The sequence below is a fragment of the Microcaecilia unicolor genome, unplaced genomic scaffold (assembly GCF_901765095.1).
Source record: "Microcaecilia unicolor unplaced genomic scaffold, aMicUni1.1, whole genome shotgun sequence".
Taxonomy (NCBI): domain Eukaryota; kingdom Metazoa; phylum Chordata; class Amphibia; order Gymnophiona; family Siphonopidae; genus Microcaecilia; species Microcaecilia unicolor.
The window spans coordinates 43260-59407 of NW_021963228.1; the positions used below are offsets into that span (position 1 = coordinate 43260).

At 44.7% G+C, this 16148-nt stretch overlaps 1 protein-coding gene across 1 annotated transcript in view; it reads right to left on the bottom strand.

The window, feature by feature from the left end:
* LOC115459088 (xyloside xylosyltransferase 1-like) overlaps window positions 1-16148 on the bottom strand; it is a 115577-nt gene that overhangs the window by 19201 nt on the left and 80228 nt on the right. Inside the window, exon 3 of the mRNA XM_030188956.1 lies at window positions 13329-13461. Coding sequence (XP_030044816.1) covers window positions 13329-13461 — 133 coding nt within the window. The remainder of the gene's footprint in view (window positions 1-13328; window positions 13462-16148) is intronic.

The following is a 16148-nucleotide window of genomic DNA, read 5'->3' on the forward strand; positions in this document are numbered from 1 at the left end:
CGGGCCTGCCTATAACACAATGGCTGCGCCCAGGCCCTAACCAGTGCATCCCAGCCCAGTGCACTGGACAGGGCAAAACACCATATAAGAGTCCGGTTCAAGATTTGAGGGAGTGTCGGGGTCCATTAGATCACCAGGGAAATTTAAAAATAAATCCAGGGGGGTGGGGAGGGGGAGTACAAGCAGGTAGCCTTTGTAGCTGCCTGCTTGTGATTCTCTCCGACAGCTCCAGAGCAGCCGCAAAATTTGCACGTTAAATTACTGCTGCTCTGAAGCTATCCATCTACCAGAATACACATTAGAATACTAATGGGCTCATTGTAATATATTTGCATGGGGTTCTCAGTGGGTGCTAACGGCACACATTAGAGCCATGGAAAAATCCTTTGTGCATTACTAGCTACATAATCGCTTGCTTTAGACTGGCTAGAACCAGTCTAAAGCAAACGATATTAGCACTTTAAGTTTTGTGCATATTCGTGGCTAGCTGATGAGAACCTCATGGGTCAGTCTGCCCACTTTCCCCAACTACTGTGTCACTGCAGACCCCTCTTAGATTTCTAATTCTCTCCTTTCCTTGCCATTACCATTGCCTTCTCCCTCTTTCCAAAGCACGCTTGAATTAGAAACACAAAATCATGACGGCAGATAAGGGCCACCAGATTTTGCCCTTCCTCAGCAACCACTAGCTCCTCCTTTTTTTTTTTTTTTTAAGTTACATGTGTACCCCGCGCTTTCCCACTCATGGCAGGCTCAATGCGGCAGGCAATGGAGGGTTAAGTGACTTGCCCAGAGTCACAAGGAGCTGCCTGTGCCGGGAATCGAGCTCAGTTCCTCAGTTCCCCAGGACCAAAGTCCACCACCCTAACCACTAGGCCACTCCTCCATGGAATGTTGCTACTATTTGAGATTCTACATGGAATGTTGCTATTCCACTAACAACATTCCATGTAGAAGTCGGCCCTTGCAGATCACCAATGTGGCCGCGCAGGCTTCTGCTTCTGTGAGTCTGACGTCCTGCACATACGTCCTGCAGGACGTCAGACTCACCGAAACAGAAGCCTGCACAGCCTTCTACATGGAATGTTGCTAGTGGAATAGCAACATTCCATGTAGGATCTCCAATAGTAGCAACATTCCATGTAGAATCTCCAATAGTATCTATTTTATTTTTGTTACATTTGTACCCTGCGCTTTCCCACTCATGGCAGGCTCAATGCGGCAGGCAATGGAGGGTTAAGTGACTTGCCCAGAGTCACAAGGAGTTGCCTGTGCCGGGAATCGAGCTCAGTTCCTCAGTTCCCCAGGACCAAAGTCCACCACCCTAACCACTAGGCCACTCTTCCGGGATTCCAACGTGCCTGTCCAATTTGGTTACTGAATCTAGGCAGCTGCTTCTCTTGCGGTACAGAAACTTTTTCTCAGCTTCATGCTGTTATGCCTCTCCCCTGAGCTTCCTTTTCTAGGGCAGCGGGATATATAGAGCTTTTCACCTTTTTAGCATAGGAAGGATAATTTTAAAAGTTATTTCTGAGTAATGAAGAAATAAATTGGGTCTTTGATATGTACATACATAAGTTTATCCAGGCCGAGTGAAGACACTTTGGGGGCTGGGCTCAGGGAGGGGTTTCCAGTCTTGGGATTGATGTGCCACAGCCATGGCCACTTCTTGTAGAAAAGCATGCAGGAATAACTTATCATCATTAAAATGACAAAATATTATTTATGTATGCTTTCTGTTTACAGGTAAGAAACTTCACATCCCCATCTGACCAGAATATGTTTACCTGCATTTTGTACAGTAACCAAAATAAACACAACACATTGTTCCAACGTGAGTCAACAGGGTGAATTACAGTGCGGTCCATCCTGTTTGTGCTGTGAAGGTCTTTTCCTCCTGTCTGCAGGATATGACTGCCTTCTTTTTGCAGCTTCCTACAGTGCCTCGTCTTTGTAAAAAGAAGAATGTTTTCTAGAACCAGGACTACAGCATACAATAGTAAGGATTACTTTAGTAATGCAGTGCTAACAGTAACCAAAATACTCAGATCTATCTTTTCGGCACCCACAAAATCTATGCCGTGGAACAGGGGCGTAGCTACGGGTGGGCCTGGATGGGCCCAGGCCCACTCAATTTAGCCTCAGGCCTGCTCGCCTGCCCACCCAGAGTCCGAGTCCATCCCCGTCGGTCCGTATCTTCGAATCCTCGCCCGCAGCGATGAACTGGCGGGCGGGGGCGCCAGTGCGCCGCTCTCCAGTAGTAAAAGCAGCAAGCCGGCAGGTTTGAGTCCGTCCTTTGCTTCCCTGCCCTCTCTGCGTCCCGCCCGCCTGAAAGGAAATGACATCACAAGAAGGCGGGACGCAGAGAAGGCAGGGAAGCGAAGGACGGAGGTGAACCTGCCAGCTTGCTGCTTTTACTACTGGAGCGTAGCGCCCCGCCCGCCCGTTCGCCGCTGCAACCTCAGGAGTGGAGTGCAAGTGAGCCAGCCCACTGTAAGGAAGCCATTTGGTAAATTTCTGTTTCCACTCCCCCGCACAGCCGTCGCGTCGCCGTTCGTTCAAAACGCAGCAAGCAAACCTGTGAGCTGCTGCATCCACATTGTCGTTCTTTGCCAAGAGAGATGAGAGATGCTGCGAAGGGGGAGAGAGGGGGGTGGAAAGAAACAGGATGGGTGGGGGAAATTCTGGCCACACTGGATCACAGGAGAGGGGGGCAAGACGAAAAGAGAGAAGTGACAGGAAGATGCTGGGAGGGGGTGAAGGGTGGGGAGAAGAGAGGGAGCAGATGCTGGGCTAGAAGGGTGGAGGGAGAGAGACACTGTGAAAGGTGGAACCATGTGGGAGAGGCCAAGGGGGTGGCAAGCAAATGAACGCAAGGAGGATGGTGATTACAGGGGAAAGAAATATGGTAAGGGGGGATAGATTGAAGATGGAAGGGAATGGATGGCTGGGGAAGCAGAGAGATGGGGAATAGGAGAACTAGTGGGTGAAAAGGAAATGGAAATCTGACAGGTATCTGAAAAGTAAAACAAAGGAAAAAGGGTTAGGATAAAATTTGGGTGAACAGAGAAAAGAAAAGAAAAAAAAGAGGAAAGAGCTAAAATGGAAAGGTCAATATGTCAGAGGCAAGTGAAGTGAGGGAATGGAACAAGAGAGGAGAAAAAGACAAATGGACAGCAGCTGCTTGAAGGAGAAATAGCAGAAAGATTGGAAAGTTCAAAGGAGAAACTGGATCAACACGATGGAAAAAGAAAATGACCAGACAACAACGGTAGAAAAGGCATTTTATTTTGAATCTTAACTGAAATATGATAGCTTGAGAAATGTGCATAGCGGATGTGACTTTCCTCACGAGCTAAAGTGTTTCTGTTTCTATTTTGAGTTGGGAGGTGCTGGGGGAGAGGTGGAGAATAGGGGGAGGAAGGGGGCAGGGAAGAGAGAAAATTTTGTGCCCACCCACTTCGGGCTCAGGCCCACCCAAAATTGGCTGTCTGGCTACGCCACTGCCGTGGAAATCACTTGTATTTACGAAAAGATAGACAGAAAGCCTGGGCTGGAGCCAGTCCAGTGACAACTGCCACACAGAGGAACCAGAATTTGATTTCCAGCTCAGATCTTCTTCCTAGGGCAGTGAGGAGTGGAGTTTGGTGAGAGCAGTGTTCACAGCTGCTGGAAGGGTTGAGGGGCGGGGGGAGGGGGGGGAGGTGGTTAGGAAGTTATAGCCATTGCACAATAGTGACACCTAGTGCCCTGATTTAGAACCCACGACCACAGAGTTCTGGAATGGAACCCTGGTGTGTGTCCCTCAGTCAAGGGCCTGCTGCAGCAATGACTGAACTAAGTTGAGAGGTGACAAAAAGGGAAAAGGGAAATCTACAGGTGGTCGCAAACGAAAACGCCAGGCTCCAGATCCCAGAGCCAGGTCCAATTCCAGTGAAGCTGGAAGTCCAAAGGATCAACAAAAAGACCAGATGGATCTATTAAAGGACAATCTTCACATTTACTATTTGAAATATAGGTTTGTTTGCCTGCTCCTCCATTTAATTAAAGTTTGAAAATAGTAAAATGTCTCTGATCCCCAAAAGACCCAAATCTCCATCCTAAAATATCAACATTTCTTCAAAAGTATTTAAAACCAGGAGAGAAGACCAAACACTGCATTATGCCATCTGTTGCATACCAGGTTCCATTTTTCCTCCTCACAAATGGAAAAAGCAAAGATAGTTACCTGTAGCTGGTGTTCTCCGAGCACAGCAAGCCAATTATTCTCACGTTTGGGTGACATCATTCAACAGAGCCCGGTGTGGATGCTGTAAGGTAGAAAGTTCTAGCAGCGTCCCACTGCGCATGCACTGTTGCCTTCCCACCCGAAACGCGAGCATATGTCCTCCAGTCAGGTGAAAAAGCAAAATGCCTATAACTTAAGACAACTCCTAGGGGAGGTGGGAGGGTATGTGAGAATAATCGGCCTGCTGTCCTCAGAGAACACCAGCTACAGGCAAGTATCTTTGCGTTCTCCGAGGACAAGCAGACCTTCATATTCTCACATTTGGGAATCCCTAGGCACCAGGTTCACCGAAAACAAGAAAACTAGGATAACTTGAGTCTCGAAAAGTCAAGACTAAAAGTTCAATCAACCTTAAACTATATACATACTAGCTGTGTAGGTGCAGCCTGCAACAGAATTAAACAGGGCCTAGGATGGTGGAGTTAAATTCTAGACCCTGAACAAATTCTGCAGAACTACCTGTCCGAACTGACTGTCGCACTGGGTGTCCTGATTCAAACAGTAGTGAGAACTGAATGGGTGGACTGAAGACCATGTTGCATGAGTGGAGGAGTGGCCTAGTGGTTAGGGTGGTGGACTTTGGTCCTGGGGAACTGAGGAACTGAGTATGATTCCCACTTCAGGCACAGGCAGTTCCTTGTGATTCTGGGCAAGTCACTTAACCCTCCATTGCCCCATGTAAGCCGCATTGAGCCTGCCATGAGTGGGAAAGCGCGGGGTACAAATGTAACAACAAAAAAAAAAAAAAAACCTTGTAAATCAACTCTATGAAGGCTGATCTCAACCGACGCAGCCATGGCTCTGACAGTGAGCCATGACATGACCCTCAAAAAGTCAGCCCAACCTGGGCATATGCAAAGGATATGCAATCTGCTATCCAATTTGAAAGTTAGTGTTTGCCAATGGCCACGGGGTCAAAAGAAACAAAAAGCTGGGTGGATTGTCTATGGACTTGAATCTATTTCAGATAGAAGGCTAAGGCTCACTTGCACTCTAAAGTACACATTTGCCAGGATGGGTATAAGGTTTTGGGAAAAATGTTGGCAGAACAACTGACTGGTTAAGATGGAACTCTGACAATACCTTAGGAAGGAACTTAGGGTGCATGCAGAGGATTACATTGTTGTAATGAAACTTAGTATGTGAGCTACCAGGGTCTGGATTTGTTTGGAAGACTTTTCAGGCCTCCATGCTCATTGCCCGCATCCAGTACTAACAGTTCTAAATGAGCCTGTGTGTCGAGGGAGATCGATTCTTATGATTCCCCCGATGCATATAGCCTTGATTCTCCGGTGCCAATAATGACACCGAATCTGTACGGATCCATGGTGCCTGTGTCAGATCTGATGTTGACCAGACCCAGGGCCTGCTATCAGCATCCAGTGTCGAGGCAAGTGGAGACTCACTTGATGCCGGTTACCTCCCGGTGAACACTGAAGTCAACGCAACCATGGTGGTCGATACCGCTGGTGCCGGAGTCGATGGTCCAGCCTTCTAAGTGCCAAAAAGATGCCAGGGTGCCAAGTGGTGGAATTCACTACCAACGGCAATCAAGGGTCAGCCTGATTACTTGGCATTTCGTAGAAGACTGAAAACTCTCCTCTTTGAGAGGTTTCTACCCATTGATGGTGTATCTCAGATTGCAAATGGCCATCAATGGTCTATACCTGATATTTTGTTTATGGCTTTGTAAACCTTGTCTGTTGTTTATTTACTGTTAGCCACATTGAACTCAAGTATGTTTGGGATAATATGGGGTATAAATGTCAAAATAAATAAATATCTCCTCACTGCTCTGGTTCCCAGAAGACTCCGAGTGAGTTTGTTTCCTTCTCTCGTGCTTCCGAATGTTGCACTTAACCACATAAGAGAGTTAGCTGGCTACATATACCCAGATGGACATAGCCTGGAACTGAATACCTGGGGATAATTATCACTGCTGGCAAAAAAAAAAAAAAAAAAACCTCGCTAAACATTTACCCCATAATTGTTAAGTCCAGGCATGAATATTTCAAGTGATGTTTACAACAGATATTTCCTGAAGGTTATCCCCCCCCCCCCCCCTACATAATTTACACTCCATTGAATAACTGTACCTAAATACAATTAATCTAATCTTTTTCTATGTATATAACTTCCCGTTAATGAACTTGACAAGGGTATGTCGCAGTCTAATGCTGCAGAAAATAGACCGAAGTAGACTACACCAGACAAGAATGCCAGAAAGCAAATCCACTGCTCATGTCGAGAAACAGAGCAGAATATAAATCCTCTGTTTGCCTTATTTCATTAGACCTCTTTGGCTTCTCCAGCAGCAAGTGAAATCATGCCACATTCAAGTGAAAAACTGTCTGACAGCCTGACTTCCCAATTACACAGCTTGCTTCCAGGAAAACGACAAAGACTCCGCATTCTCATCAAGAAAGAAGAGAATTTGTACCGAATGCCGAGTAGGATGAAGACTCAGCTGTCGAAACCCCACTGCGAGAGAAAACCGTCATCTCTGTTCCAAAGAAATGTACATTGTTGCTGCTAAACTCGTTTTTTTTTTTTTTTATTGGACTTGATACACTTTTGACAAGCGTTCGAAAGCATCGCCGCCTTCTTCAAGTCGGTTATAAAACAAAAGATGACAATATTAAAATATATATTAAGTGAAACATGAAAAGCGTTCCAGTGACAGTCTCAAGGGAGAGGAGGTTAGTAAGAAAACAGGGAGGGGTGGGTGGACTTATGGGTGATCAGAAGGTGGCAAAGCAGTATAATGTTATGGTTTGTAGTGTGATAGGAAACCCAGATCTTCGTTAAGTCCTAATTGGTAGGTGTCAATATCTAGGTTTTGAAAAATGTTCATTCACTCAAAACTTAGACAATCCAGGAACATAAGACCTCAGGGCTTAACAAGGATCTGGGTCTCCTATTCAACTACAAACCACAAAATTATACTGCCTTGTCACTTTCTGGTTACCCCTCCACCTTTCCACGTTTCTCCCTGTTATTCCTTTCCCCCCCAGTGGCGCAGCCACAGGTGGGCCTGGGTGGGCTAGGGCCCACCCACTTAGGGCTCAGGCCCACCCAACAGTAGCACATATTTAGCGGTAGCTGGTGGGGATCCCAAGCTCCACCAGCTGAAGAGTTCCCCCTGATAACGAAAATGCTACTCTCCAGGATACTGGCAACTGCTCATTCTCAGTTTTCAGCCCATGCCTGCTGCAAACTGCCAAGGTGGAGAGAAGCATTTTCCCACCAGCTGAGATATTTTTTTTGGTGGGAGGGTGAGAACACTTGGTGCCCACCCACTTCTTGCCTAGGCCCACCTAAAATCTGCAGTCTGGCTACGCCCCTGTTCCCCCCACCCCTTCCTCAAGACTGTCCCTGGAATGTTTTTCATGTTTCACTTAATATATAGTCCAATATTTATTTATTTATAGTACATTTCTACCTCACATTTTCCCACGCATGCAGGCACAATGTGGCTAACATAGGATAAGTAAAAATGACAATACAATAAGAGAAATGTTAAGAGACAAAAATTGGGCAAGGAAGGGGAAGGTGGCATAACAGTTTCAGGGGTAAGTAAGTCATCTTTTGCTCATAACTGATATGAAGGCAGCAGCTCTGCCTCTGAAGGCTTGTCAAAAATGTATTAGGTTAGTCCAATAAAAAAGTATCATCTTATTTTCCTTTCTTTTGATTTACTTCTATTTAGAAACATAGAAACTGAGAAAAATGTAGGCAGATAAAGGGAAAGGGGAAATGGGACTTGATATACCACCTTTCTGAGGTTTTTGCAACTACATTCAAAGCGGTTTACATATATTCAGGATACTTATTTTGTACCAGGGGCAATGGAGGGTTAAGTGACTTGCCCAGAGTCACAAGGAGCTGCAGTGGGAATTGAACTCAGTTCCCCAGGATCAAAGTTCACTGCACTAACCACTAGGCTACTCCTCCACTCATTCCACCAATAAGAGCCAACCTCATCAGTGATGTCACAATGGCTTGATTGCCCGATACTTGGCTCAGTCACTTGTGATATTGTGATGTCATAAGGGAAAGGGAACTGGGACTTGATGTACTGCCTTTCTGAGGTTTTTGCAACTACATTCAAAGCGGTTTACATATATTCAGGTACTTATTTTGTACCAGGAGCAATGGAGGGTTAAGTGACTTGGCCAGAGTCACAAGGAGCTGCAGTGGGAATTGAACTCAGTTCCCTAGGATCCAAGTCCACTGCACTAACCACTAGGCTACTCCCATTCAGTCTGCCCATCCATGCCATCTACTCTCCCTACTACTGTCTTAGAGATCCTATGTACTTATCTCTCTCGCTCTCTTAACACAGCACCTACACTACTTCAGCTAAACTCTTGACATAATTCACTTCGGAGTGAAAGAGAGCCGGGGGAGGGTTCTGCTCCCTTCATGCAAGTAGAAAACTACGGCGACCCTCCCACTGGAGTAAGACCAGAGTCCTCCACACCTTGTACCAAGAATGCTAGTCTAGGGTAGTGGAAGGAAGAAGCCCGTACTAGAACGTTCTGGATTTATTAGCACCGAGGAGAGAAGGTGCTGCGAAGTCAGCAGTGCCCAACTGTACTTCTGCACAAGCTGCTTCAAATGCTGCTATTTGGGAGAGCAGGCATAAATCAGCAACTTTCAAAGGGTTGAAAATCAATCATGGATGAGCTCTAAATTTAGCTGCCTAAAAATTGAGTGGTTGGAAATGGGGGGGGGGGGGGGGGGGGGGGGGCAGAGTCACTGGATGCTGGGCTCGATGGACCTTTGGTCTTTTCCCAGTGTGGCATTACTTATGTGGCCAGCAATGTTATAAATGTTTTCTGAACATGAAGCCTGTTCTACACACGGAAAAGGCATTCTATACAACTACCGTGTTTCCCCAAAAATAAGACACTGTCTTATATTAATTTTTGCCCCCAAAAATGCGCTAGGTCTTATTTTCAGGGGCTGTCTTATTTTTGGGGGAAACATCGGGGTTGGACCGCCCGCCCTCCGTCGCTCCCGGAACTTAAACGCCTCCTTTCACCTTCGCAGCAAGAAGCAGCAGGGCAGGCCACTCCTTCCTTCCGTGTCCCGCCCTCGCCTGACGTAACGTCCGCGAGGGTGCGGCACGGAAGGAAGGAGAGGTCTGCCCTGCTGCTGCTTGCTGCGAAGGTGAAAGGAGGCGTTTAAGGTTAGTTCCGGGAGCGACAGAGGGTGGGTGGATGGGGGGCCTGGCGACCTCGGGTGGGGGGGGGGCAGCCTTGTCCGGCTCTCGGCGGCCCTGCTTTCAAACAAAAATTTGCTAGGTCTTATTTTCGGGGGAGGCCTTATATCTACCATTTCAGGAAAACCTCTACTAGGTCTTATTTTCGGGGGATGTCTTACTTTCGGGGAAACAGGGTATACAGCAGTATACATACGTGTTAAGTACACACACCGAGGAGATGTCCCATGCTTACAAGCCCACCATGTGTATGCAGTCCTGGGGACACAGTTTGGAAAGAGCAGGGGTGGTGGTGTGAAATATGCACGTTTCACAAAATACTGAGTTACAAATTACGCTCGCCATGGGGCAGGCTTAAAATGTGTGCATTGCCATTTGCCTACTACTGGGGCTAGACTGAAAAGCCTATTTTTAGAAAAGCATATAGGTACCCATGTTGTCTTTATAAAATAGGAGTCTTATCACATAGGCATCCTGTTATAAGGCCCCAAGTTGCTGATTTTCAGCACTAGGTGCCTAACATAAGGTTTTAATGGAGGAAAGTTACATCTCGAAACGCTCCGTACTAACAGGCCTCTTCAATGTGGGCTGCTTAGCAGGGGAACTCTCTCTATACCTTACATCCTCACACAATGAATGAAGAGCTGTGCTACCCAAGATCTACTTTCACCGCCAACCCCCAGGCCCAAAGATCAAAGCATCACATGCCACAATCCCTCCTCTCACCCACGAATGGTTGTATGTCCCCAAACCCCTTCTCATAAAGCAAAGTAGCTGCATGGTTCCATCTGGGTCCTCTCCCTACCCAAGTTCCACCCCTGACTACTCTATCAGAGGAGGTACTGAAGAAGGGCAGGGCAGGAAAAGCAGGCGTCCTTCCTGTTCCACTGCTGCTGAAGTTCAAAATAACACCAGCTAGCCTCCAGCCCCTTGTGTTTATCTATGCAGGAATGGGAATGAGAGCCTGTGGCCCTTGAACTTTGAACAGAGTGTGACATAGTGAGAGAGGAGGAGTCTGTTGGGACACTGGAGCCCTTTCATTCTATGTATGGAGAGGGGAAAAGAAATCACCCCACTAACTGGCCCACAATGGAAAAGATGGTTAGGAAAAACTTCTGCATGGAATTGGTGCCCATCACACATTTTTTTGGGGTTACCATGTACAGCTATGGTTGTGGCCACAACAGAGTAGCAAAAATTTAGAATGCGTGTTTTGGTTAAGTGAGGTTTGACTGTGCACATGAAATTTTTACCGACTTCTGTGCTATTTACTACAAGCTTTACTGAATAGGTCCCTACATCTGCTCAGCTGCCCAGCTATCTGCTGTCATTCTACAAACCAAAGACCGAGGCTGAGTCCACTGACTGAACTGTTTCGGTATAAAACATCAAAATGAGACAGGAACCACACACAGAAATGCCGCCATCCAGACAAAGAAAAGATTTCAGTCTAGTCATAAGCTTTTCATTTTTTCTTGAATGATATCAGTTAAGTAAATTCACAGCTCAGTCCATTTTTCTGGATTTCCTGTATGCTCACAGTAAATAGCAAAATTTGTACTTATTTATAAAGAAAAGAAAACACTTTTCTCAAAAATAAGAAAAGGAACCTGAAATAACACAATTTGGCTTCCTCTGGCACAAGTGAAGTGTGACCTGAAACATCCTCAGTGCAAGAGGAAGGCTGAACAGAGCACTGAGAGCACACAGGAAAAGGGCTCTCGTTGAAAAGCGTTAAAGACTGCTAACAGCATCCCCGGGTATCTGGTTTGTTTATTTTTGGAGTATTTTCTTTTTCGGTTTGATTCCTATTTTCTTTTCTTTCTTTCCTTCCTTTCTCCTATTCTCTTTCCTCTATGCATTCTCTGGTTTTAACAGCGTAAACCGCTGTGTTGTCTTACAGAATGGCAGTTTATCAAATTGTAAGCTAAACTTACCCTATATGTATGCAAACATGTAGGTGGAACTGGTACAGGGAAGAAAAGAATGGTCCCGGGGAGGGGGGGGGGGGAGTGCAAACCAGTGACTACTGAATGTCACACATCAAGGAACTATCAAGCCACTTTCCTTCCAGCAGAACGCCTGCTCTGATCGCCCTTCCCACCGCTGACCCTCTTCCCCCTTCCCAACATGGTAAAGTATTACACAGACAAGCTAAGCTGCTCTGTTGTTTCTAACCTTGTCCTGAAGAAACATCCATCTGCTCTGGTTTTCAAGATAATCCAAAATGAACTTGCAAGAGAGGGATCTGCATACATTTAGAGGCTCATTTTCAAAGCATGTCTCTGTGCTTTGAAAATGAGCCTCTAAATGTATGTATATCCATCTCATGCATATTCATCATGGCTCTCCTGAAAACCACTAATATAAAGCTGAATGAAGTTGAAACAACCTAAATATTGAAATGTTAGTAGTATCGGTTTGAAGGCTTTTTTTCACACAGACAGCCTCAAACTATGTCACACACACCCACACTCGCACATTCACTCCGTCTCTCTCTCTCACACAGTCACTCTCACTCACACTCTCTCAAACATACACACTCCGCTGAAAACCTTGCTAGTGCCCGTTTCATTGGTCTCAGAACGGGCCTTTTTTACTAGTACTAATATAAAGCGGAATGAAGTTGAAACAACCTAAATATTGAAATATTAGTAGTATCAGTTTGAAGGCTTTTTTCCTTGTTTATAGTGGAGAAAAAGACCTCAATAGTCATCACATGGCAATAAATTAATGAATATAATCAATGCCAGCGTTTCACTGACTCCGTTATTATCACTGGTCGTAAAAAACTCCACATGTAAATATGGGCTAAGGATGAAATAACTTATAACCCATCAAGGATAATCAGAATTGTGATGTTTTACACTTGCTTAAACAAAAAGTGTTACTTAGCTTTTGCAATTTTGCCCAACGGGGCTCTCCGTTTCACTTTGCAATCTAGCTTCATCAGGGGGCCAAGTAACTAATGGCAAATCACGATACCTTCAGCAATGGCATCCTTTGCTCATGTGACACCGGTAGTGGAGTTTTTTACGACCAGTGATAATAACGGAGTCAATGAAACGCTGGTATTGATTATATTCATTGATTTATTGCTATGTGATGACTATTGAGGTGTTTTTCTCCACTACAAACAAGAAAATAAGCCTTCAAACTGATACTACTAATATTTCAATATTTAGGTTGTTTCAACTTCATTCAGCTTTATATTAGTACTAGTAAAAAAGGCCCGTTTCTGAGACCAATGAAACGGGCGCTAGCAAGGTTTTCAGCGGAGTGTGCATGTTTGAGAGAGTGTGTGTGAGAGTGACTGTGTGAGAGAGAGAGAGACGGAGTGAATGTGCGAGTGTGGGTGTGTGTGATAAAGAATGAGAGTGTGCGGCAGGGGCCCCCCCTCCGTCAAGGTGTTTTTGAAAAGAAGCAGGAGATCCCAAGGGGTCACGTTGTGATCGAGGGCGGGGCAGACACTCATGGAGAAAAAGCGATCTACACCATGACACATTTAGAATGTTGGGAAACTTGAGGCTTCATTAGAATGTTGGAGGTGCGTTTTATAGAGAGAGATATTTGCTACGTTTCTTGCTGAATTTTTGTCTCAGTATTATCTCCTGAAAACCAGACAGATTAGGTGTGCCTCCAGGACCGAGTCCAGAAACACTAAAGCTACTCAATGATGTCTACGCGTAATAACTTATTTCTATCACTAGACGACAAGATCATTTCTGCTGCTTTGGTAAACAAAGACCCAACAGTAAAGAAAACCGGGAAGGTGAAAGAAGCGCCCCTCTACCTCCTTCTGACTCATTGTACCTGTACACAGGCTGCATCTCATGGGCTACGCCAATGACAGCATTGATTGGAAAATTGTCAAATTCCTCAAAGAGCTCTCTGATGTTGCTCTTGTACTTCAAATCCAAGTCCAGCTGAATCAGCCGTGGTATTTCTACAAGGCAAAGAGAGAAAACATCAACCAAATAAAATAATAAAAATCACACAAGACAAATGCATCGTGGTCATCCAGCACATTATCCATCACTCGTCCAATGGTTAGCAAAGTACTCGGCATTGCGCCTCTTGTTCAATAGTCAAAAGGCACCTAGATCTTGCCAAATAAAAGATCTCCCCTGCTGAGCCCCTATATTTAAATTTGAGTGTTTAAAAAGTGAGTGGGGTCAGGGGATAGGGGAAGCTGGACAGAAGCAAATTAGGTGCCTAGAGCTGATTTTTAGCACAACAGCTAACCTGGGGGTCCTTTTACTAAGCTGCGGTAAAAAGTGGCCTTAGCACACCCTTATGTGGGGTTTTCCTGTGTGCCAAGGCCAATTTAACCGCAGTTACCACAACGGCCAATTTTCCATTTTTTGAATATATGGTCATACGCTAATATTGCCCACAATTACCAACAAAAAGCAAATATATCAACTGTAGTTATAGGGATCAAATAAACATATATATTAAGGAAAAGGTACCCATAGCAGACAGATTATAAATATTTTAAATTTTAAAGGTATGGTGCCTCAGCGATGCTGGTCCCAGATATATTTCAAAGGGATTCCAGCTGCATTATCACCAAAGGAATTTATTATAAACATTCATAATCACAACTCCGAGTACATCTTCAATTTATTTAATTTTTAATAGCTTATTGTTTTTTAGATAACTTTTTTTTTTTTAATTCAACTTATCTGAATAATAATTTTTCAAAAGGGAAACCCCTTTCATCACACTCCAGGTTGATGACTTAGCAGGGGACATGAGTGACCAACCTGGAGTGTGTTGAAAGGGGAGTACCTTGAAACAGCTATTGGCGAAACACGTCGGCACTGCTTCCCCTTTTGAAAAACCTAAAAAAAAAAAAAAAAAAGAAGCTACTTAAAAATTAAATAAATTGAAGATTTACTTGGAGTTGCAATTATGAATGTTTATAATAAACTCCTGTGGTTACGATGAAGATGATGATGGGCCTGGAATCCCTCTGAAATATATCTGGGACCAGCATCGCTGAGGCACAGAAGGCAAAAGTAGAGACTAATAGACGATTCACCACTGGAGACGTGAGTCCAACAGTCTTTATTATATCAAAGATAACGACCCGACACAGGCCGTGTTTTGACGCTAAAAAGCGTCTGCATCAGGGGTCAATAAATACACTACAAATCAAAACATATAACATATAAATAATGCCAATAAAAACATATAGGCACATCAATATAGAGATATAAAAATACAATAGACACTAATTTTCTGATCAGAAGTCAATATGCTCAAATATGCTTAATAACCATTAAAACAGCATACATATATTCAAAAGATTTAAAAAGTTTTTGGCTTCTGCTAATATAAATCAAAAAATATGAAAATATAAATATGTGTATTCCAGGTATATGTATAATTTTGGACTTATATGCCAGCTAAAATATGATGTATAAATGGTTGTTAGAAAAAATGAACTAGGGTAATTAATATTAAATGCATCGCTGAGGCACCATACCTTAAAATATTTATAACCTGACTGTTATGGGTACCTTTTCCTGAATAGGAAAGCTGCAAAGGACTCAAATACAAATCAACTTACGCATCCAGCTTCTCCTACATAAGCACACAACTGTGGAACGCATTACCAAAAGCCTTGAAAACTACGAACGACCACCTAAACTTCGGGAAAAAAAACTAAAAACTAACCTGTTTAAAAAGGCATACCCTACCGATCCAACGTAAATGCCTGATCCCTGCAACACAACACAACTAAAGTGCGTAATGGACATAACACAACTCTTCCGTTGTACGATTCCCTAATGTGGCTGTGCCACATGAACCTTATCTTAAAATGTCAGGAAGTATTTCTTCACGGAGAGAGTGGTGGATGCTTGGAATGCCCTCCCACGGGAGGTGGTGGAGAGGAAAAAGGTAACGGAATTCAAACATGCGTGGGATAAACATAAAAGAATCCTGTTCAGAAGGAAAGGATCCTCAGGAGCTTAACCGAGATTGGATAGCAGAGCCGGTAGTGGGAGGCGGGGCTGGAGGTTGGGAGGCGGGGATAGTGCGGGGCAGACTTATACGGTCTGTGCCACAGCCAGTGGTGGGAGGCGGGACTGGAGGTTGGGAGGCAGGGATAGCGCTGGGCAGACTTATACGGTCTGTGCCAGAGCTGGTGGTGGGAGGCGGGACTGGAGGTTGGGAGGCAGGGATAGCGCTGGGCAGACTTATACGGTCTGTGCCCTGAAGAGAACAGGAACAAATCAAAGTAGGGTATACACAAAAGTAGCACACATGAGTTGTCTTGTTGGGCAGACTGGATGGACCGTGCAGGTCTTTTTCTGCCGTCATCTACTATGTTACTATGTTACCACAATATCACTTTGCATTTGTTTACACCAGAGTCTGCAAAGGCCTCTCCGGTCCTATGTGAGCCACACTGAGCCTACAAATAGGTGGGGAAACGTGGGATACAAATGTAACAAATAAATAAATCCTAGTATTGTCATTATAAAAAATTAGCGCATTAGCACTTTCCAACATTTATTTGGAGATGGTTAAGGACTCCCATGCTAATCCTGCGCTGATCAGTTAACACGCAGTAATGAAGCTGCGCTAACCAATTAGCATAGAAATGCCAACTCTCTGCCC